Raw genomic sequence first — 25249 nt, 5'->3', positions numbered from 1 at the left:
CAGAAAATGAGATCCTATATAGCAGTTTACATGTGAGAAGTCTTATTTCTTATACTTGGGACATTCAATATGTTTAACAGATTTGGGATTTACATATTGAATAATTTAGAGGTGTGTTTCTGGAGAATGCCATTTATCTAAAGCTCATTGGTGAAAATTATAATATATTTAGATGTATTATGTAAATGAACCTAGCTGATAAAAGGAAGTGCTCTGAATGATTTCTGCTGTCACGTCTAGGACTTCATCTGTTGGTGCAAATAAGTTTGAAGTTCATATATAATGATGGCGCAAGACGTTTTTATTTACTAAGTATTTTCCACACCTCAAAAGTGATGAATATGATGTACAGACTATGCTTTAGTTGCGTTTTAAAAGGCCCACTGTCACATATTCGCACTGAACAACTTGTTGGTTATTTGTCAGTTTATATCGACTACCTGTTGTCACTTCTCAGAGTACTGTCTGACAGGTCAGGAATATCTCAGTCAAGCATCACTCCATTATGTCCGCTGTGCTGGGAGCCTTCAACCAACCAATGAGGCGCTACATCCAGTCTTCTTATGGTGTGGGTGCACATACATAAAACATAACATGTTTTTGCCAATTTGTAGCAATGTGCCCTTCTATCGTAATCATAGCAATTTAAGGCGCTACTATTCCAATATGAGCACCTAGTGAGAATGATGCTTTTGTTAACCATGAGCAGTGACATTCCCTTAATGCACAAGTAATTTGTGATCTCTAGGGGAGACAAACAAACACCATGGCTCAGAAGCCAGGGTCAACCTGTGATTTATTTTCTTGAGGCAGAGATGCTTTGGCAGACATGATGGTGCTGTACATGATACTGTACACTAGCTGAACCCTTAGTTTTCATATGACCTGTACTATTCATCGTAAGAACAATCATGTCATACATGTTAGCGGGTACTGGATGAGATGATAGTATCTTATGCTTTTCCCTTACTCCCAGAACTCCCAGGAATGGTGGTATAATGCTGCACACAATTGTGATTTATAAAGGGTAAATTGCACTGAAATATGCATATGCCAGCTATTAATAATCAGCATTTTCCTGTTTTTTTGGCATGGACTGTTTAAGAAGAAATGTCTTTAACATACAGTGACTGTTAAGGATCTTATATTTTATCATAAAATATGGCAATAAACCTGAATAGACAACCGTTCAGAGGATCGTTCAGGCTTCAACTCTAAAATCATAATTTCGAGACCTTTTTTTCTATATTTACTTACACTCTAACTTCGACCCAGAGTCACTATGTAGTACCATCTTAGAAATTTCATTCTGCCACAAATCAAAAAGCAATTACAAATAAACAAAGCAAGTCTCCTCCTGATGGTTCTACCTGTCTCCATAAATCCTGTATTAGAGACAGCAAATAAGGGATTTTTTTAATGACATACTTCTAAGATCACCAAAAAGTTCTACTTAAAACTGCATCCGTTGAAGTCTTAATAGTAGACATTAAAACTGAATTCAGCATAGTTGTACTGCTTATTTCATTTTTAATTGAGTGTACCAAGCTTTATTTTCTGAATTAGCTGTTAATTATTATAAACTAATCTTATTTTGGTGATTTATTATTCACGTAGATGTAGTAAGTGACATCCTCAGTAAACGTTTTCTCTAACTGTCTCTGTGGGGTTTCTCAAAATTGGCCTAAACACTCTCGCAATTACAGTTAGATTTAATTATCACAAATGTGTTATTAGACAGAATGTTATTATATATCCTGTTAATGATACTGTTTAATGTTCTCTTATTTACCTTTTAATTTTTTGTTATAATAAAGGCACAGTTTAAAGCCAAAAAATGAAATATTTAAAAATAAACTTTTTTTAAGACTTATTTACATTAAAACCAACAAACAAGAACCTGGAAACTCAAAAAATTAGCTATCAAAAAACTACTACTCATGTATGAAAGAGGTATTGAATATTATTTCTTCTGTCAAAATAAAGGTATTTAAAGTGATAAAATGTTTAACCTGATTCATTGAGAACACCCACCATCTTAAAAAAGAAAGTCATAAATTACAGTGTAAATGGTTGTATTTATAAAGTCTGCACGGTCTTAAAGTATAAAAAGCTTATAGGAAAGTTTTCTTCAAGGCCCACTCTTCAGATGGCTTCATTGGCACACCAATGTGACCACATAATTGATGAAAATATTAATAATCCTTTTATTCAAAGCTACAGGTAACTTAAATAAGAAGTCTGAAATGTCTGATGTAAATTTGCATGACATTAGTAGTAATGGCTTAATAAGATTACAGACTGATCATTCATCTTTCAAATCCTCTAGCACTCTATCATCATCATGTCATCCCTTGCACTTACCATCTTTGTAAAATTAAAGGTATGACAGAAATTAGATCTTGTATCTGATTTTCATAATAAAGCTTATTGAATGTCCTTTAGGCGCAATTTCAAATAGTTTTTAAAACCGTTCATAGTAAGCATTGCACTAATTAATGAATCATTATTAAATGTCCCTGAATTCTTTAATTTAGCCTTAATTTTGTAATATTTCTAAGTTGGAGAAAGTAGATTTTAGTAAGTGTAGAAATGCATTTTTTCATATAAGCTGAAGTCACCTTAATAAAAATAAAATGAATTCAACTGAATCATTTAGGCAAGTAAGAACAATAAACAAACAGGAATCATTATTGTCAACTGTGCCATAACATTACATTTTTAAAAATATGCTAATTCATCACTTTTTTGGACCATAGCCTACCCTTGCAGCATTGATTGGAAGGCAGTAACCAACCCTGGACTGGACAACAATTCATCACAGAGTTCACTTACACTGGGCCAATTTAGAGTCACTAGTTTGCCTAATATGGACATATTTGGAATATGAGGAAAAAGAGAAATTCTTAGAGAATATCTCATGTAGAATGTACAAATATTACACAGACACGGATTCAAGTTCAGCAACCAAGACAGAAAGTAATCACTGCCTTAAATGCCAACATAGTAAATTCAAACAGTAACATCAGGTACAAACTGAGCATTGCTTGGTCTTTTGGACTCAAGGTAATACATCAGAACTAAGCTTCTGCCACATTGAAATACTTACTTGTGTTGAGAAGGTTTTCTCTCGCCTGAAGGTCAACTAGAACCTGCTTATACCGGGTGGTAAGTGCTGTGATATCGGCCTCAAGAAACATTGGTACTTCTTCTTTTTCTTTTAAATGCTTCTCTTGATCCTTCATCTTTTCAACCTGTGGCTGAAGGTTGGATAATCGTGCTACTTCATCCTAAAAACAAACAAGAAGGTGTGTCTCAAAAAATGACTCTCTAATAGGTTAATGAAAAAGAAACAACTTCACCACATTTAACTACCATAAACAGAATGTTTGGTCAAGTTACATTGTTTTTAAACACCGTTTTAGAAGGTTACTGATAATTAGGCATTTTAAGAGAGTGAGAGGAGCAGTTACAAAGAAAGTGTAGTGCAGGCAAAAGAATCTAAGAATGTTTACTGAGATTGTCTGTTTTATGCATTTCGCTGTACCCATTTGTAAGTGCGTGTATTGTTTTCTTCTACCAAGCTGCTTAACTCCATCAACCCCTTCTGTGTTGAGGCATTAGTAAAACAGACGACTAGATTGTTGTCTAAATACTGGTTCACTATTTCTTCTAAACAGTGCAAAATTTCATACATAATGACAATGAAACTGCTACAAAAAAGAATTGAATTTGATTTGCTTCTCAGCTTAACAGCATGCAGAGAATAACAACAGTTTAGAACAACTGGATGTGATTGCATCTATGTACTCTTTTAACCAAGAAATTATCAAAGAAATTATTTTTTTTATTGGAGACAGATGCTGTCTCTTTAATCTTTTTAAATTGACTTTACAGACTTTGTTTTTGTCTAAAAAAAGTAATTTTTATAAAAGAAATATTTCCAATAATATTCAGTTTTAGAGATACTCCTGATAATCAAAAAATCTACAAATACAAATAATATTAATAATGTTATAGGAAATATAGGATCGTTTGTACTATATGTTGGAGTCTGTCCGACTTAAAAATGCTTCATTCCAATTGCAAATTTAACAACCAAACTGAAGTCAGTTTTTGAAAAAGTCTTCCTGTTTACTAACAGCTGCTTCATCATTGTGCTTATAGCTTACTAATCACAGTTTTGTTCAATTTGCATTCTTGCACTTTTACGTCAAGGTCAGAACTTTTTCATCCACAGTAACTGATAATCAGGGTTTGCACAAGATGGTGCGTAAATATTTTCTTGATGTATTTTGTCAGATTTTGATTGAGGACAGCTATTTTCCTACAGTCATAAACAACCTGTTATTAAGATGCCTAGGGTTAATTGTTTAGCCCTGCAGATTTGTCAATGAGGATGTGCCTGGAGCTAAGATTGTGGCATTACCACAGCACAATGTCATTAGATTTTGTTTACTTGTCCAAAGCTTCACTTCAAGCACAACCTCACACATATATTATGTAATTTAACAGTAGTGGCTGGTGAAAAAAGTGTGGGCGGGGCGGCAGTTTTTGGGGGGTTAGGGTTTTCACATCTATCTATCTATCTATCTATCTATCTATCTATCTATCTATCTATCTATCTATCTATCTATCATATAGTGCCTTTCATATCTATTTATTATATATTCCTTTTCATATCTATATCGATCTATCTTGTCAATGCAGATCAGGATACCTATATTTCCTTGAACATACTCTCGTTGTCCTCATCATAGTATCAATGCACATCTTAGCCTGTCCAGTACCAGACCCATAGGGTAAATCCAAGCTAAAATGTATTATACCCTTTCCACCATGCTGCCCTATTTGATGGCTGCTTTCCCATTTTTACTGTGCTCCAAAACTTCAGTCCATGATATCTGCAGTCCCCTATTTCTTTCCATAACTTACCCTATAGATATAGAAAGAAACAGGTGCACCTACCACCCAACTTTTATACTACATCTGTCTTTAAATTGCCCCAATCCTCTGCCAACTTGCCCATTTCCCCATTCTGCCAAAACCCACACCATAATATTCCACAGCCCCACCTTCGTACTCTTGTAATAATGTGCACTTTCATCTGTCCTATAACAAATCCATAGCATAAGTCTAATCCAAATCTTATTTTACCTCTGCTAATATAGTGCCCAGTTTTTGGCCATTCTCACTGTATTCCATAAATTCACATTATACAGTCACTAGTCCTCTGATTTTTTCGTGAAGTCTTGCATCCCAGTTTATTATTTACCAAACCCATAGAGTCATTACCTCAACTGGAGCCTCATGTATAACGCCGTGCATAGAACTCACACTATAACATGGCGTAAGCATAAATGCGTACGCACAGAAAAATCCAGATGTATAAATCTGTGCATATGCAAACTTCCAAGTTCTTCCGCTACATAAATCCCGGTCAGCGTGAAAAGGAATGCATGTGCCCGCGCCTGCAGTCCTGCCCTAATTCCTCCTAAAATTATAACTCTTTGAATATACAGATCAATATAAATAGCCTTTAAGCTCAGCCTTCTGTGAAAAGACAATGGGAAAAGCAAGAGGGAAAATAGAAGAAGTTCAGCGAATACCAAGTGGAGGCAAAGAAAAATTATTTGTTGGTTTAAACAGTGGTATAAACAACAAAAGGAAGTTGATCAAGTGACAGAGTGTTGGAGAAACTCGAAAGCTCAAGTTCACAAAGTCGCACAGTGCCCGAAATAAAAAAAAAGGCGAGTCGTAGCCCACCGTCTGAGTGTCATATGAAAGCTTATTAGGGTACGAAAAAAAAAAAATAGGCACCCAGTGAGAAAAAAGCACGAAATGTCAACTTTAATCTTGAGATTTCCACTTTGATCACGTAGTTTATTTTGTCATTAAAGTAGAACATCATAAACTTCATCTTAAAAATTGTTTAATTTACTAGTTTCTCAAATCCCATCGTAATTAAAGTAGCATGTTAAATGCTTTGTTTTGTATTTGATCTTCTATGTGTGATCTTCTATTTGTGTGAATCACTATGTGTTTCCATGCTTTCTCCTCCTCCGACAGGACTCAGAATCCATTACATTCTTGATATTACAGCTCTCTATATAATTAAAATACTGAAATGTATACGTGATATAATTTTCATGATGATAGGAGTTAAAGCATGTTATTAAACATGGGAACACGGTGGCGCAGTGATTGTTCATGTCTCCCGCAAGATGCTTGCTGCTGACCTTTGATGAAATACTTTATTGTAGAAGTACTGTCACTTTCAAAACGTACTAACCTCCAATTCCTGTCCTTCCTTTTCTTTCTCCAAGTAACCAATCGCCACACAATCAGCTCAATACATTAAGCCATCTGTAAGCTTAGAATGCTGATTCTTCAAAAACTTTTAAGGAACATTAAAATATCTTCGTAGTACGTGTTTAATTATCCTAACTATCTATCCTTCCAGTGTTGAGCCAGCACAAACAAGAATACAGCGCAAGGCAGGAACAATACATGAACTTGCTAGCGCTGCGGCACTGTGTCCTGGCATGTTTAATCATTAACAATATAGATAATTTAAATGAAGTTAAAATTTCATCTGTATAATATAACAAACATATTTTGCTGCATTTCATCTTAAAATGATATCATCATCATATGTAAATACCCGCTTTATAAAGTGGCTCAGGTTGTGCAATATTATAACTGTAGTGCAAGTTTATAGTGAGGTAATTATACTAATAAGTACAAATAGTTCTACAAGGAGCACTTGATGGACTGATTGAGTGCATTTAGAGCTCTTGGGATTAAACTGTTTCTGAACCGCGAGGTCTGTACAGGCTTTGAAACGTTTGCCGTGTGAGAGCAGCTCAATAGACAGCATGGCCGAGGCAGCATGTGCTTGATGCTGTATACCGATAATTCTCTTTCTCAGCTTCTGTAGATTTTTGATTCCCCACTCAGATACAGTGATATAAATACTCTGAGTTGTGCAGTGAGAGTAATATGGAAAAAGATGATCAGCTGTGGCAACCCCTAACGGGAGCAGCAGAAAGAAGAAGAAGAAGGTGCAGTGAGAGTAACAACGCTAAAGCAGCTATTGCATTTAGAATAGTTTGACCATTCTGTGGACCATTATATTGTTACAGGTTAATTACAATCAGATGCATTAAACTAATAAACAATACGCAGTTAATTTCAGTGTATTTATAAAGCCGCGTCAGGGATGTGGATCTGAAAAAGAAAGGGAAACCACTCAGGAACAGTGGCATTGCTTTGACGCTGGGTGCTGCCAGTCTGCAAAACCGAGTGGAGAACTTGCGTACACCAGGGTATGAGGTACCGTGAAAATGTGTGTGGCTTTATGCCAAGTTTAGGTTTTATGCATCACAATTTGAGCGTGGAAACGTTCGTACACAACATTTTTGTGCGTACGTGTCGTTTATACCTGAGTCCCCTGGGCACAGATCCACATTGTAAGATTTATAGACCCCCACAACTCACTCCCCCATCCACAACCTGTTTTGTACTACATCCACAGCACAAGTCCAACATTAATCTTATTCCGCCTTTACAATCAGGATACCTATATTTCCTTGAACATAAACTTTGCCCTCCTTTCTGTCAGACCTGAAATTACTTTCTGATTAAATTGAGTCATTTCACTAAGCCTACCAAAAAATAACTAGCCTCATATTATTGTCTAGATCAGTATTTCCCAACCTTTTTTCCGTTAGTGGCAAACGTTTTGTAACTAAAATCATCCCAAGACACACCACTGCCTTACTAACCATAAAAACATATATATCTCATAGACGTGCTCAACTGCCCAAAGGAGGACTACCGGAGAAGCCATTCAAAAAGCAGCTCCAAGATCAGTGTTTGCAGACACAGCACTTAGTGGGCTCTTTGGTGTCATCTCCAAGCTGCTTCATCCTTTTGTTTGCCACTCTCTGCTCAGAAGCAACTTATATGCCCACTATTCACCAGCACTGTGAAGCTCGCTGGAGACCACACACCCAAGGCAGATGGACTCTAGCAACCTGGAGACACATCTTAAGTGCTCTAAGTGCTATGTCTGCAACATAACGATCACGGAGCATCTTTTATGCCTGCTTCTCCAGGTAGATATGTCATCCTGCAGACAGGGTTCAACCACACTTAGATGGTTGTCCCTTTCAGGTTCAGACCCAAGTAAGCTAAACTGTTATCTCCATGACACACCTGGGTAGCTCTTAGAGCTCAACATTGTGCTGTAGATAACTGGTTAAAAAACACTGGTCTAGATGACTGCGGCTACTTTCATGCTGCTTGCATTTTTCAGAAATATGTTTTAGGTTTCGTACCCTCATTGTTGTCCACAATGCTTCAGTACCGACACTTTGATACAACAAACAGGGAAAGTAAAAAAGGCATTACTTATAACACATCTAGTTAGCCAACTACGTTTGTCATAACAAGAGTGGGAAACAGTCTGTGTGTAAGCTCTTCCTCAATCACTAGCCCACTGCTGAATTCTTAAGTCAGGTTGGTCTGGTCCAAGCTCCTTCATCTTCTTTTTTTCTTCAAGTGAACGATTTATGAAGAGGTGTTTCATTAAAGAAATAACAAAATTTTCTATGATTTCTTAAGTTCTTAAGTTGCCATCGCCATAAAATTGAGCTTGCTCATCTGTAGTTATGTTAATGGTGGGTGGGAACTCTGAACCATTGACGTGAACATGAAATAGTGCATCGATGATTATCCAATCACATTAGATTAAAAAATACCAAAAAAAAAAAACGAATTCACTGCCAATACATGTGGGAGTGTCTGGGGCCCACAGAGCTGCATCCCCGGAAAAATCTGAAAGCAACCAATTAAAGGGCTGCCTCAGGTCACCAGCTTATCAAAAGATCAAGGACTTACATACTCTCTCATTTAGCCGGAGTCCTTCACTCAGGAGATATAGGTGTTCACACAGAAATGAAACAAGTCGGAACCATACTTTAGTGGATGTTGACATGTGCTAATACCAGGCACATTGTGCAAGTAAACACAACTAGTTCATGATTATTTTGCATTACTTAATTAATTTAAGTAGTTTTCAAAATATTTGGAATGGGAGTGGTGTACCAGTACCCCACATTACAAATCGTCACTGTATTTTAAGAATGTATTTGCTTCACTATTTACATAATTTACTGTGATACATGCCCCAGAAACCTATGTGCATTTTAAATGCAAGCTGCATCCCGTATGGATGTGGACCATGAATAGTCCACTATTAGTTCAGATTTAAAGTAACATAAAACAACATTATGTTAGGATAAAAAGTGGAGTTATGGTGGACTCATCAAAATCATAAAATTTAATATATACTTTTATGAAAGAAATTACAAAATATAATTTTTCTCAAGAATAAAACATACTTGCAATTTAACATTTTTCCTTATTTAAAGAGTCTTATAGAAAATGTGCATCTGTAAATTTTGAAGACAAACCAGTGAGCAGTTTTCATTTTTCATGCATTGTATTGAATCTCTATACCCAAACATATCAAAATGTGTGCTTTTTTCAATAATCAGTTGAACTTTTGTACATTCATTGATTTACAGAAAATCCTTCTTTTTAGATCTGTTAGGGCAGAAAAACTTTTATTTTATGCATCTACAGCTAACTGTCAAAAATACTTTAGCAAGTGTGGGTTACTAACCAATATCCACGCATTGCTTATCAGAAAGAATTTCCTCAGATCTTACCATTTTTTTGCATGCAATATTTTAAAATGGTACAAAATAAGTGTTTCTCACTTTTTGTTAGTGCTAGAGTAGCATAATGAACTTTCCTTTTGCAAATGTAACAGAAACAATGCTCTTTACCTGAGTTTTAATTGTGTTAGAAATGCTAAACATTCTTAATTTGTATAATTTGGCTTTATTGCATGACATGTCTTACATAAAAATACAAAAAGTACCTCTACTGATTAATTTATTTTTTACAATAAATGGTAATTCAGGAACAGAAATCTTTTAAAATTTTTTATTTTTGCATAGTGAAGACGTGGCTCATATTCACTATTAAGCTGAATGTGGTGTATTTTAGTATGTAATGTCTAACATATTTAAAATGATCTATTATTTTAACAGATTCCACTCAAATTTCAGTAATTCTTTCTGATTTTAAGGAAACAAAAGTATATTGTTATGTTTGTGTAATTTTTCACAACAGTTACACTGCTAAAATTAAAAGGTCCTATTTATTATATTTGAAAAGGGCAGTTCAGCACAGGATATAGCCTGTACCATACAGAACTCTGACATTTTCATTAATTTAATTGGGGAAACAAAGGATAAGGCAAGTTGTACTGCAGTATGGAACTCTGTTTTATTCTAAATAGCAAGAATATGGATTAGTGATTTATTTAATAAACTCATTTTTAGTTTGAAGAACATGACATGTCGGAGGATAATCTGACAAATGTCACTAATCTGTATTCACTATACACTATTATAGGAGCAACCTTTGTTATGGAAAAAAGATAAAAGGGGAAACTAGAAGGGGTAAAGCCTGTCACTGAAAATTTAACTCTGGTGTTTGTCCAATATGTGATAAAACCAGGATAGAATGTGAAACACAGCCCTAAACCAGACAAAGGAAGTTTAAAAAAGTGGTACATGGATGAGAAAGGCCTTACGTGTTACAGATATTTTTACAAAGTCCTTACATTTGATCAAATAGGTAGAAGGATCTAAAATGACAACTGCATCAGTAGACAGAAGAGATGAAAGTGTAGAGAATGCATCAACAGGCCACATTTGAGGCTGTAACTCGCAGATGAGTCCCCTCTTCTGGTACCCAAAACAAAGTGTGACATAAAAATGCATAGCCCTCACAGATACTATAGAAATTGACTTCACACAAAGTGAAAGTTTTCTGATTTCTTTTAAAAATAACTGCACCCTGTTAAGGTAAGATTTAGTTTTTAACTTTCATTAGCTCTGATTTAAGTTTGAATATTTAGTTGTAAACCTCTTTAGGAGTTTATGAGTACAGAGATTTCACATTTCCACTTAAACACAATGTGACAAAAATGTATGTAAGGTGTTGGAACTTAGTTTTATGCCATTTGTGTTGCCATATTCATTATGGACGACAATGTTTTATTATTTTTTCTGCTACATTTTTGCTTGTATTTTTTGAGTGAGATTTTTGCATTTCAATTTGGTTTTTGTAACAGTGCTTTCTTACCTCTGGCTATGAACTTTGAGTGTATTTAGTCCATGTCTTATTCTTCTGATCCTCCTAACAAAAATACTGTCTCTTCCTTTGAGTCAGTATGCATCTCACATGCTATATACCAAGAGGAGTTTCATACTTTACATGAGGAAAAAACACTGGATGGTTATTAAAACCAGAGACATTGCTATGATTGGACATCACACCTACTCAAACCAAAAATTCAATATTTGGAGCTATGATCCAAAATTTTCCAGCAATCTTAAATTGTGCAGCTTACGGTACTTAAAATCAAAACTGGTCATGGTAATCACTTAAATTTTCCAACATTTTTAAATTGTGCAACTTACAGTACTTAAAATTGAAACTGGTCATGGTAATCACCTTCTGTCCCTATCGTGTAGGTCCAGACATCAGCAACAATATTACACTGTAGAAGAGCACACAAAGGTCATGGATCTTCACTAATGAATACCCTTCCCCTTTACTACTGTAAATATTCCACAGTCAAATATTAGTGGTATTATAATAAAGTGGAAGCAATTGGGAAGAACAGCAACTCGGCCATGAAGTGGCAGGCCACGTAAAATCACAGAGTGGGGACAGTGCATGCTAAGGCGCACAGTGTGCAGAAGTTGTCAACTTTCTGCAGAGTCAATAGCTACAGACTTCCAAAAGCTCAAGAGCAGTGCGTAGAGAGCTTCATAGAATGGGTTTCCATGGCCGAACAGCTGCATCCAAGCCTCACATCACCAATTGCAATGGAAAGAGTCGGATGCAGTGGTGTAAAGCACACCACCACTGGACTCTAGAGCTTCGGAGATGTGTCCTCTGGATGGACGAATCACACTTCTCTGTCTGCCAATCTGATGGATAAGTCTGGGTTTGGGGGTTTCCAGGAGGATGGTACTTTCCTGACTGCATTGTACCAAGTGTAAAGTTTGGTGGAGGGGGGATTTTTGTGTGTTGTTGTTTTTCAGGGGTTGGACTTGGCCCCTTAGTTCCAGTGAAAGGAACTCTTAATGCTTCAGCATACAAAGCCATTTTGGACAATTTCATGCTCCCAACTTTGTTGAAACAGTTTGGGGATGGCCCCTTCCTGTTCTAGCATGACATTCGCACCAGTGCATAAATCAAGGTTTATAAAAAAAGTGGATGAATGAGTTTGGAATGGAGGAACTTGACTGTCCTGCACAGAGCCCTGACATCAACCCAATAGAACATCTTTGGGGCTGAATTAGAGCGGAGACTGCAAGCCAGGCTTTCTCATCCAACATCAGTGACTAACCTCACAAATGCTCTCCTGAAAGAATGGTCAAAAATTCCCATAAACACACTCCTAAACCTTGTAGAAAGCCTTCCCAGAAAAGTTGAAGCTGCAAAGGGTGGGCCAACTCCATATTAAAACCTATGTATTAAGAATGGGATGTCATTAAAGTTCACGTGTGTGTAAAGGCAGGCACCTCAATACTTTGCCAATTTTAATAATTGGCAATAATGGATATAATGAGGTTATAAGAAATAAACTTGATGCATTTGGATTAAAAGTCAAGATGGAGGTAAAGAATTTAGGAGTAATTATTGACTCTGACCTAAATTTTAAATCACATATTAATCAGATCACTAGGACAGCATTTTTAGCAAAAATTAGACCTCTTATAACATTGCAAGTTGCTGAGAAATTAGTTCACGCTTTTGTTTTCAGTCGGCTAGATTACTGTAATGCACTTCTCTCAGGACTACCCAAAAAAGACATCAATCAATTGCAACTAGTGCAGAATGCAGCTGCTAGAATCCTAATTAGGGAAAGAAAATCCGAGCCCATCTCTCCAGTTTTGATGTCACTACACTGGTTACCTGTGCCATTCAGAATTGACTTTAAAATACTGCTTATGGTTTACAAAGCCTTAAATAATCTCGCTCCATCTTATATTTCAGAATGTCTGCTTATAATTCCAAGAACTAAACTTAAAAGAAGTGGTGAGGCGGCCTTCTGCTGTTATGCACCTAAAATATGGAATAGACTGCCAATAGAAATTCGCCAGGCTAATACAGTGGAGCACTTTAAAAAAACTGCTAAAACACATTACTTTAACATGGCTTTCCCATAACTTAATTTTAGTTTAATCCTGATGCTCTGTATATTCAATTAATTATCATTACTATTCATGGTGGCTCCAAAATTCGTACTAACCCCTACTCTCTCTTCTGTTCTTTTTCCGGTTTTCTGTGGTGGCAACCTAAACCACCATCACCTAATCAAAGCACCATGATGTCCCTACATTGATGGATTAAAGGCAAGAAGTCCACGTGACCGCCATCATCAAGTCCTTCCATGTGAACCATGAATACAATGAGGACTGATTGTTTATGTTAGGTAGAATGACTAGAAGGGGCTGGGCGGTCTCATGGCCTGGAACCACTGCTGATTTTATTTTTTCTTCAGCCATTCTCCAGAGTTTTTTTTTTTTTTTTTTTTTTTGTCGTTCCTGGCCATCGGACCTTACATTTATTCTATGTTAATTAGTGTTCTCATATTTTAATTCTTACTTTGTCTTTTATTCTCTTTCTTCATCATGTAAAGAACTTTGAGCTACATTATTTGTATGAAAATGTGCTATATAAATAAAGGTTATTGTTGTTGTTATAGTGTATGTGAAAAAAAAAAAAATTCTTCACTGGATACCAGGAGTGATACTCCATTGTTGCTTCACCATTTTTTAACCCCATATTTTAATTCTGTATTCACAATCACAGTAAAAAACTGCTGGATGGAACCCCTAAGCTGACAGCAAAAAGAGATGTGAACTGGCATATTGTAACCACACGGGTGTAGAGTAGGATTGCATTTCAACCACAGTACTTACTGATGAGTCAATACCATTCTATTCACCTAGATCACCTAGACCTAAAACCTAGTAGTTTAAATTGCAATGATTTGGTCACTACATCATGCTGTATCGCATAGTAACCTGGAAATTATACCGTAAATATTCTATATTTTACCCAGTTGCATTTTACAATGAACAAAAAGAGTAAAACTATTATGCTTCATTTCAACAAAAAAACATTTTATATTAATATCAGTCCCATGCTGGATTGAAACTTTCAGCTTTGCATTGATCAGTCCAGCCATGAGGAAAAATAAGCAACTTACTGCAGCTTACTGAGCTAAATGAATAGGGTAGAAATTAGTAAAATTCTTTCTGCTTTGTTATTGGATAATGACATCACTTTATGTCTCGGTGCTGCAGGATGATGACTTAACTTTTTTACAATATATAAAATTTTAAAATAAAGATAATTTAGCTCTTTAAACAGACAATGAGTATATTACTGAACTATTGCACTTTTCTTTCATAGAATTGAGAGTGTCAATATTTTTAAGTAAAAATAAACATTATTAAAATAACACATGTTAATAAGTCATATTCTCTAGTAGCATCCAGCTTCTTACCTTGCATTTCTCCAACTGGATTTTAATGGGTTCAGCCTCTGTTGCTGGTGGTTGTTGACTCTTCAACCAGTTCTCTGCAGTAGTAACTGTCTGCTCAAGCTGTTGGAGTTGGCTGTAAAAGGCAGTAATCTTATTCTGGTAGTCAAGCCAAGCCAGTCTTTCTCCTAGCAGCTGACAGAACTCGACCCAGCGAGTATTCAACTGCTCTGAGGCCTGCCTGATGTCATCAGCATTTAGTCCCTCTGGAAATGAAAGACCAAAAAAGTATATTATCATTCAGCTTACCTTAATGATCACTGTCAGAAATGCAAAGTAAAAATAAGCATTTTAACAATATGCTGCACACAGAGGCAAACAACCATAGTCTCTCTTTACAAACAAAGTGAAAATTTCAACACAAGAACAGTATCTCTGCAGGATGAATGACACAAAGCCATAGGGCACTGAAGAGTTCTACCTTTGTATAAATGGTTGCCGCAAAGAAAGACCTAAGGCATTAGCATTTACTATGTCGATTGACACTTTAATATTTAAACTGAATACACAAGTGAACTATAGTACTTGAGGCTGGCAGGCCAACCTTGGCAGAGATTTAACATATAAATTAACATTTGTTTTATTTCCAGTGAGGTCAGAGCTGGTTCAACCAGTTTGCATTAAAGCAAATACCTTAACATAATGAGGGGAACAGATACATTCATTATGATGCTGGTAAATAGGAAAAAATACATGTAGTATTTCATTATGAACCACCATTACAAGTCATAAGTCAAAAGCAAGTGTAGATCACAATAAAATAAAGTTGTTACCAGAGAATCTTGAAATATTATATTAAAATATCAGATTTAAGTTGCATAGTAATTTATTTTTTCTGCACTTACAATATGTGTATTACAATCACCTCTTATGAAATATTCTTGTAGTGTGTAAATCATTTTATTATGATTGCTGCCTCAACATCATTCACAGGTATACTACAACATGAGTTTTAAAAATACAATAGTTTATTAAAATTTTGTTGTTTTGTTCTACCAAATTAAAAAAAAAAAGATATTTAGTGAGGAATCAAGAATAATGTGATTAGAATATATGTTAAATTATGTAGACAGGAAATAGACTGCATACTATACTTTCAGAATTACCTGGTCACTTAATTACTTTAGCACTCATATGCTTACTTGATAAACCGTTCCTTGGCTGTGTTCATTATGTATTCATGGGAAATGTTCAACAGTGGAACAGTAAAGGTTTGAAAATGCTCACAGCTCCATTAACATTTGGAAATAAAAACAAAATCAATAGAACTTTGGAATAGAAATAAAGTGAAAACTTATCCATGATTATATGGTTTATCCAGTCTTTTGATTTTTGGCATGCTTAGTTACTTCTGGTCATCAGGACTCATCATATTCATATTACAGCGACACATTTTGTTTTTGTAAGAAACTAGAATCCCTGAAGAAAATTTGAGAGACTAAGGCAAAATGGACCTTCCACACAGAAAACAACTCACTAAAGAATCAAATTAAGGGGACTATGAACAGTGAAGAAATGATACTAGTCCTTATATAATCCAATTTTTTCTCTTTATAATATTTACAGATTTACTACAAGGATTAAGAAATAACAAAAGAATGGGGACAAAAATCATTAGCTGTTCGATGTATTAAAAAAAACAAATGGCAGCATTATGAATATAAGTCCTGAGTATGGGAATGAGTTATAAGGAAGGATTGAAGGGAGTAAATCTTTTCAGTTTAGGTAACCAGAAATAAAGAGGTGACATGATTAAAGTGTTTACAATGATGGAAAAAAATTAATACAGTGGATTGAGGCAGCTAGTATAAAATAAGTTCAAGAGGAACTCGGAGGCATACAGTATTTCAAAACTTAAAGGTACATTTCATACACATTTTAGCGATTGTCTGTTCACACAGAGAGCTACAGTGGAGACACATTGAATAAGGTTAATGTTTTAGATAGCAAGACTCTTGGGACATTCAAAACTGAACTTGATGTTGTTTTGGAGGAATTATATGAATGGGGTTGGTGAACTTAATTTGGCTGAATCGTCTGTTCTCACGAAAAGTTTTCTAATGCTTTAATGTACAGACTGAAAATTGTTTAGCAAGTTAGTTTTATTCTTTACTAATCACAAATCCATATTCATGTCTGTAGAAGCCTTTGAGCATAACAGCTGTGTTTTATTTTTAGATAGTCCTCATTGTAGATGTTGTAATTCTAATATATTGGTGAATACATGTCTCTCCTATGCATTTGTGAAATTTAGTTGCATTTTTTATGTTAACTAATGTTTTATCATTTGTTTATTGACATCAGTTGAAAATCATTTTCTGTGTAGTTTTTCAAGAGGACATCGTCAATTTGAATTGTTGGTTCATGTCTGCAGCCATATGGTTATTGGAAATGAGGTCAGCATGTAACCGTCAGCATTACTGCATGCAACACTATCGTGTAATCACTATTTAAGGTGGTGCTTTGGATCAAACTACTCAATTCTCACTGAGTCTTTATAAATGTAATTTAGACAGTGTAAAGGCATTCTGTTCACTAGTAATTTAGTTTTGTGCATATGAGATTTTGATTAGCTGTCGTTTACGCAATTCTTTAGTCTTTTTGGTGTCTTACCAAAACACTTAGTCTTCATTTTCCAGTTAAGCTTTTCTAAAAATAAATAAATAAATAAAAACTTTGAATTTGGCCAGTCAGTGTCCAAGAGGCATGAGTTTGTATTTAATTACAAGTAGAATCAATTCCAATATACAATCTAACTGTTAAGATATTTAACTGCATATATGCATATTGTCCATATTATTGTTAAGTTGCAGATATACTTGAAAGTGTTAAAAATGAGGATTGAAATGAAAACAAGGGGTACAAAAGGCTTATTTATGGAGAAAGAGAAATGGACATCAGAGTTAAGTATAGGTGGAGACAAGGTTTTTGATGTGACCTGTGCCTCACTTAGTAAAGATGATATTGGGGACTCTCTCCCTCCAATACCAATCACAACTCAACCCAAAAAAACAGAATACTCAAGACACAATGATGAAATTATCTCAAAGATGGCCTGATAACATCTGAAAGTTCTATTTTTTGTGCTAGACAGACGTCCGACCTAAACTACTGAAATTGGTGAAATTGCAACTACCAACAGGACAGATGATGCTGAAAATGGATGTATATATTTTTCTGTATAATGGCTATTGATTAAGGAAACAATGTGCATGAACAATACATGTACATTTGCTGCTTGTGAAACCAGCAAGTTAAATACAGTAATTTCTGAAAGAGCTGACCAAATAACATCAGATTACATGCTCTTATCTACAATATTCATCTGTTTTTACTGTGGACAATATTCTGTTTTAGTAAAGACATACCATAAAGAACTGGGTGTGCTACAAAAAGCAGGTAATGAGTGCCAATTTTCAAATACTGTCTATCTTAGTCAGAATACCAAAAACGTTCCATCATGTTCAACAGCTTATGGAGAATTCCCTGCACTCTCCTCTAATCTGATAAAATTTAATTTCAGTAAAGCCCCATTTGTCACATGAACACAATGTGCTGTAGATGCTGTGAATAAATGATAACATATTTAAGCAAGTATATCAAAGTGATTAGGTTTTCAGAACAATTGAGTCTTATAAAAAGAACAACTAAAATGTGTAAAGATGCTAATATTATATACATATAAATTAAACTGTATAATGTCATTTATACTGCTCTGATATGTGTGCTATTTATATGCATTTAAAGTATATATTATTGTACAGTTTAATAATTTACTGTTAGTGCATTATATTTCTAAACATGTGAGGCTAAACTCAGTGCACAGCATTGTGAAAAAATAACTGAACTGAATAAAAATAACAAAATTTGTTATAAGATAATAAAAGCAAACGTTCTCACATTACATGAAGTATGCAATTTATATACAGTATATCTTACTAATTAATATGTTTGCAGATTCAGAAAGACAAGTCTGCTTATTTGAAAAGAATATAGCACACCCTTATTAATATTAGTTACAGAATATGTTTAATGGTTTTTGCCACCTCATCTAAAACCACATATCCTAGAATTTACAAAATTGTACTCACTGCAAGGCAAGGAAATACTGCATGTTATTTTTCAAAGATTATGTTTGTTTTTTAGGTGTTCATTGTAAAAACAAAATATTTGTAAACTAAACTGATTTTATAGATTGCTTAAGCCGTCTAGTTAGAATCAAAGGTAAAAATGATCTGCCTTGGCAGACAGTTAGTCAAAGCACTGCAATAAAAAGTAGAAAGCAAAGGCTTGTTTCTTTACTTCCTTGTTGTGACAACATGAATTTGAATTTGAAAAGCATTTAGGAGGGTAATTGTTACAAGAAAAAAGTTTTAGTAGGGTTATTTGCTCTCTTCTCCCCATGTCTTCTATAAAATAAGAGAACAATAAAAATTAAGATAAAGATTGGATTCGTTTACGAGTCTAATAGTGATCCTGCATTGGACTGACACCCTCTTCAAACTTTATTGTTGAAAATGAAAATTGCATCTGCCCATGGCCAAAATGTATATTTACAAAAAAACAACTGTTAAGCTTTAAAATTGATTAAATATTAATTTACTTGACATTATTATAACACACATTTGTACATACTGTAACCAGGCATGGGGTCACATTGGTTTTCAAAGAAGCTAAGTGATTAAAAAAAAAAAAATTAATTAAACAGATAGATAGATAGATAGATAGATAGATAGATAGATAGATAGATAGATAGATAGATAGATAGATAGATAGAAAAAATCACCACTATAAAGAGGCTATTTTGTTTTCATTCAAAATGGCATTCATTTTACTTGGATGGTTTGATCAGCTGCAGAATCGAAAGAAATAGTTTCAGCATTAACAGAAAACAATTTGACATGATAAAAAAAATCATTTTATTGTTATTTAGGAGCAATTCACAAAAATAAATAAGTTAAACAATAGATGTTGTGTGACAGCAGTGTTACTTGCAGAAAGGCTATTTTATGCTTTAATTTTGATATATGTACCAATATAATAAAATCACCAGTTCAATAATGTTTGCCTTTGTGTTGAACAACTCTCTAAGAAAATTATCCAATCAACTTCTATGTAATTACCATTCACCAACTGTTCCACCAAAGCCTGAGCCGATCTGCTAGCATCTTGGAGTTTTCTGAGCTTCTCTGGTTTTTCCTTCTCAATAGCCTGTAAAAAACAATTCAATGTGTGAGTATTCTATAAAGAACTAACCTAGTGGTATAAAAAAATTAAACAGCAAGAAAAGAAAAACTCTGTAAGCCTATGCTACATTTTTCTGCTGAGTTTATGTTCTTTATTAAAGTTAAAAATAATCATTTTACTCTCCAGGACTCTTTTCCACATTCTTATTGTTAGTCTCCTAATTAGTGCGATTTAAAAATTAATATAACTGAGTTCTTTTTTCATTTCTTTTTATTAAAAGCCAAATGAAAAGAGATTATAAATGACCTCCTTTTGATTTGTGTGCTTCTATCAGCAAAGCCCGTAACTTAATAGATTAAAGTGAAATTTGGGTTTTTACTGCAGCATTAAAGCTAAGTTATTTTGCTTGTTTAGAGAAGCGTGACTTTTATTTTGTTCTCATAATGTCTAAATTACCAGTGCTTGTGCTTGATTATAGAGTGAAGGTAGTGTACACCAAAAATCCCCACAATCTCTCTTGAATTTTGTGTTACAAAACTACACTTTAAAAATGTCATGCACAAATTTTAAGTAGGAGTATAGAGTGATGCTCATTGAGTATGTTGTAATGGTGTAAATTTATGTAATTTGATCACCACTGTTTAATTAATGATGCTAAAACCAATTAAGAAGAGTTACATTAAGTTAAATGATAGACTGTGAAAAAAGATCCTGCAACTGTTAGAAGGTTGTGTATTTTAGGGGGATTTGTCCCTAAGTATATCAGATGTGTCTACAGTGAGGACTTTTTATGTATTTTCTTAAAAAACCCAATCACCTTGAAATACAAAATTCAAATATCCTATGTTAATTATCAATTTGAAATATGAAATATAGAGATCATATATTAAACATTATGCACAGAACAAATGTAGTTCTTAATAATACACACTATTTTATTTATTAATATCAAGTTGCAAGTTTTGCGTAATTGTTCCAGTTTTTGCAAACTGACTTAGGCATTGAATTAAAAAAGTATTATTTATCCTAAAAGATAACAAGTTCAATAAGACTCCATTGGTTGTTTTTTGCAGAAAATCTATATTTCAACTATGTACAAGAGAATAGTGATTAATTAGAAAATGGTTACAAAGTATTGTAACTCTCTTCTTTTTGGTCTCCCTCAAAAAACTCTTCACAAACTTCAATTAGTCCAGAACTCAGCCGCCCGTATTATCACGAGATCTCCTTCTACTCACCACATCACTCCTGTTCTGCATCAACTTCACTGGCTCCCTGTCAAGTTCCGCATCGAGTTTAAAATCCTTCTGCTAACCTTTAAAGCTATTCATGATTTAGCCCCCCCATACCTGTCTAACCTTCTCCACATCGTCACCCCTTCCCGTACTCTTAGATCATCCTCCTCAATTAAATTGACTGTTCCTTCCGCTCGTCTTTCCACAATGGGGAACAGAGCTTTCAGTCGTTCTGCCCCCCGACTTTGGAATGCACTGCCTCCTGAGATTAGAAACATTAATTCATTCTCTCTGTTTAAGTCTTCAGTTAAAACTCATCTTTTTAAACTTGCCTTCTCTATGTAAACACTGTACTGTATTGTGTGTTGGGTGTTGTGTAAAGTGTACGGTGTCCTTGAGTGTTTGAAAGGCGCCTATAAATAAAATGTATTATTATTATTATTATTAATGCATGTGTCTTTTAAAGCTCACTTTAGTTGAAATGTACTATATTGTTACAATACTAAAGTTTTTCAATTTAATAATTTACATTACTTTTTCCATCGTACTATAATTCTAGGCTGTTTAACAGACTTATCTGACAAATATGTTCAGACATACTATACAAGTACAATATCTGTATAATATTTGTTTGATGGCTGCAAGTTTTTGTTACTTAACAAGAAACCAGTTATTGCTGCTGAAATACATTCCTGCTCTGTTTCATTTTAGTTAACTCACTTGTTAAGATTCCCAACCCTTGCATGTTTCCTTTAGCTTATGACAGCTTCATTTATAATTTTAATTGCTTCATGTTTTCTTAACTAGTTGCCATGAGATTATTTGCAAAGAGATGCAAATAACAAAATAACCAGCTGTTCACTATTAAACTCATTTCACCTGTCAATAATCATCATGAAGCATCTACTTGAATAAAATATTTGGAAAGGTTTATTTGGACAGACTGGTACTATCCATTTTGCCAGCCTGGAACACAAGTTCTGGCTTAGCAGACCAGACACCATTAAAATCATGTTCTTTTTCAGTGGAGATTCCTTCAGAATGTAGCCTTCACACCTTATCTGATAACATGACCAATCCAGACCAATATACATTCAGAGATGTCCCTCGGAGTTCTAACAAAGGACCATAAATCAAGAATGAGAAATATTGATGGACAAAGATTTGCAGCAGTGGTCAACCAAGAGGATTGGCTTATATACACCAAAGAAATCAATGGCAGGTCCTCTATTCCTTTCTTTAAAAACCTCAAACACACCATAATTCTCTCTTCTCATCAGACTTAAAGCTCTGAACCTGGCCTAAACTTTGGCTGTCCATAGCCTGAACCCGTAGCTTATAGGGTGTGACTGTAACAGAGGTTGAAGCATTCCCTTTACCATGAAGGGTGACTATGCTAAACTGAAAGGGTAGAAGACTTCTGTATTGCAGGTGGATGGGGGTGCCATTAGTCTAAACCCTGTTGAGGAATACCACAAGCTGAGAGATACCATATGCAAAAAATCATGCATTTGTCTTGCTGAAAATGGCAACTGACTGATCACCAGTTGTTCAGAAGATGTGACTTTGCGAAAAGCTAGATTATCTTCATGGTATGTTAAACCTCAAAAAGAAATTGCTCTAACTTCTGCATCAAGAAGGTGCAACCAAGATAAAGAAGGAGACAAGCTCCTAAACAAAAGAAAGAAAACAAGCTAAAGATCCTGCTACATGTCTAGAGAAAGCCAACCAGAAAAGGAACAAACATTACATACACCAAAACTGTAAGTACACCCACTTTGATTTAAGGCATTATTCATTGTAATTTAGCAGTTAGGATAAAGTCAGCTAATGTGTTGTAGTAACTATAACTGAAAGGTAATAATATTTGTGAAGGATACACTCTAACTGAGTTACAGTATAAGTCCTCCAGAATTCAGTACGAAAGTGCAAATCAGCAACTCTCACTCACATGCACACAGACAAGTTATGTGTGGGGAAGGAAAGCTAGCACAGGGACTAGCTGTGATTGCCATTTACAGGCAATAGAACCTTCATAACCAGGTAAAGAACTTATCCATCTTAACCACATGAATCATCCATCCATCCATTTTCCAACCGCTGAATCCGAGCACAGGGTCACAGGGGTCTGCTGGAGCCAATCCCAGCCAACACAGGGCACAAGGCAGGAACCAATCCCGGGCAGGGTGCCAACCCACCGCAGGACACACACAAACACACCCACACACTAGGGCCAATTTATAATCGCCAATCCACCTAACCTGCATGTCTTTGGACTGTGGGAGGAAACCGGAGCGCCCGGAGGAAACCCATGCAGACACGGGGAGAACATGCAAACTCCACGCAGGGAGAGTTTGAGGGAGAGTTCCACGCACCGTGCCACCCTCCACATGAATCAAAAGATCACAATTCATAAGTTATTTGTCTTTTTCTATATGAGGTATGATATTTTTTTTCTTTTTCTAAGAAATATTCCTGCCATTAGAGACTTTAAGATCCAGTCCAGTTTCAACCCCTTGCCGCTATCACTTAGATGAGGGGTGAGCAATGCCGGTCCTAGAGGGCAGTAGCATCTGCACGTTTTTGCTCCAACCCAATATTTTAATGAGAGCTCAGTTATTCTTGTTGAAGCACTTATTCCTCAAATAACATTTAATGCCTCAGTTTAGCTGTCTCAATTTTTAAGATTTCCAACCCTTAATCGCTTATTTTAGTCTTAAACAGCTGCATTCACTCTTTTTAATTGCTTCTTATTAACAATAAGATGCAAATTGCAAAGGAACCAGCCTCAATCTAACTGGTTTCTAATTACTCCTGTTTACATTTATTGTGAACTACTTGGTTTAATACAATATTTTGAAGGAAACTAAGAGATAAAATGGAAGGACTTATTATTATTCATTCATTTTAGGTTTTTAATCATTTGGATGATACTCTTGAAAAGGAAAAAGTCTACAATATTGGAATGACTCCCACAAATTTTAAATAGGAGCATCTGCCAAAGTGTCATCAGAGATAGCTACTGCATTTTTTTAACCTCAGCCACTTTAGGATAACAATTTAATTATCTTACTGGATTACAGATTTTATTTTACAGTACGTCTTTTAGTCTCATTGTAGAAAAAACACTGTAAACAATCACAATTCTAAATAACTGCTTTTATTGATGTTTGATATTGCAGAATCACATGCAATCCATAATATATTTGAAAGGAAACTCAGCTGTGTTTCTTATTGTGGTGTTATTTTTCCCATAATCTATAAAGTGAGATTTGGACATCTGGACAATGGTGACATTATACACAAGTATGGACTTCTTCATTTTACTGTGTACACCACAGCAAAATGAACTGATTACACTCCATATTTATTTTAATCTATGCACAGTCTCGCTTTTTTAAGAAAGCACTCTTGCCCATGAAAATTAAGTAACAGAGCTAAGCCACAATGAAACAGAATGAACCATGTTTTTTTTTCTATACCTGATGGAGATGCTGTTCCTCACAATGTCGTAGAGAGCAATGCGGGACGACACTTTTGAGTGAGAAGTAATTAGAAACTTTTATTGTTATTTGTTGGTATACGTTTCTTCAATCCATTTGTATAATGAGGCAGTACTAATTTTCAATGGCAGTGCAAAGTCAAGATTTTTAGCATAGATTGCTTTTTGTGATGTCCTTTACTATGAAATTCTGCTGTAATCGCTTCCACACAATACAAGCATTCCCCCTCCCACAACTTCAGGCATTTATGTAGTAGATGGTTTCCATGGGGCATGCCCGAGATAAGTCTATATGTCTCCACTGAGCTTCCAGTAATGAGGGAAGGCAGAGGTTAGGTAGCATTTGCTGCTGTAGGACCATAAAGAAAGTGAAAAAAAAGATTTGTTACTTTTTAATAGTGAAAGTTCTTCAGCAACGACCAATGACATCATTATAGTGTCTAGTTCAAGTGATAGTGAAGCATACAACAGTGATGAATTTTGATAAACCGTAAATTTTAACACCACTTATGAAAGCATGCATTTTAACAAATGCTTTGGGCAACTTTCAAAGCTACCATTCATTGATCTCAAGGGTGTAAGGCACATTTGTCATGTACAGAAGATCTCTTACAGAAT

General features: G+C 35.0%; 1 protein-coding gene across 12 annotated transcripts in view; it reads right to left on the bottom strand.

The window, feature by feature from the left end:
- The window catches only part of dmd (dystrophin), a 2654580-nt gene that overhangs the window by 1633966 nt on the left and 995365 nt on the right, over positions 1-25249 (bottom strand). For all 12 annotated transcript variants that reach the window (XM_039745194.1, XM_039745193.1, XM_039745197.1 and 9 more), the window contains exons 19-21: positions 19831-19918; positions 14672-14913; positions 3110-3290 (exon numbers count right to left, since the gene is read on the bottom strand). In XM_039745194.1, the coding sequence (XP_039601128.1) occupies positions 3110-3290; positions 14672-14913; positions 19831-19918 (511 nt within the window). The remainder of the gene's footprint in view (positions 1-3109; positions 3291-14671; positions 14914-19830; positions 19919-25249) is intronic.

Source organism: Polypterus senegalus, chromosome 2 (assembly GCF_016835505.1).
Source record: "Polypterus senegalus isolate Bchr_013 chromosome 2, ASM1683550v1, whole genome shotgun sequence".
Classification (NCBI taxonomy): domain Eukaryota; kingdom Metazoa; phylum Chordata; class Cladistia; order Polypteriformes; family Polypteridae; genus Polypterus; species Polypterus senegalus.
Note: the sequence above shows the minus strand (reverse complement) of the source record. Positions and strands in the feature narration are given on the sequence as shown.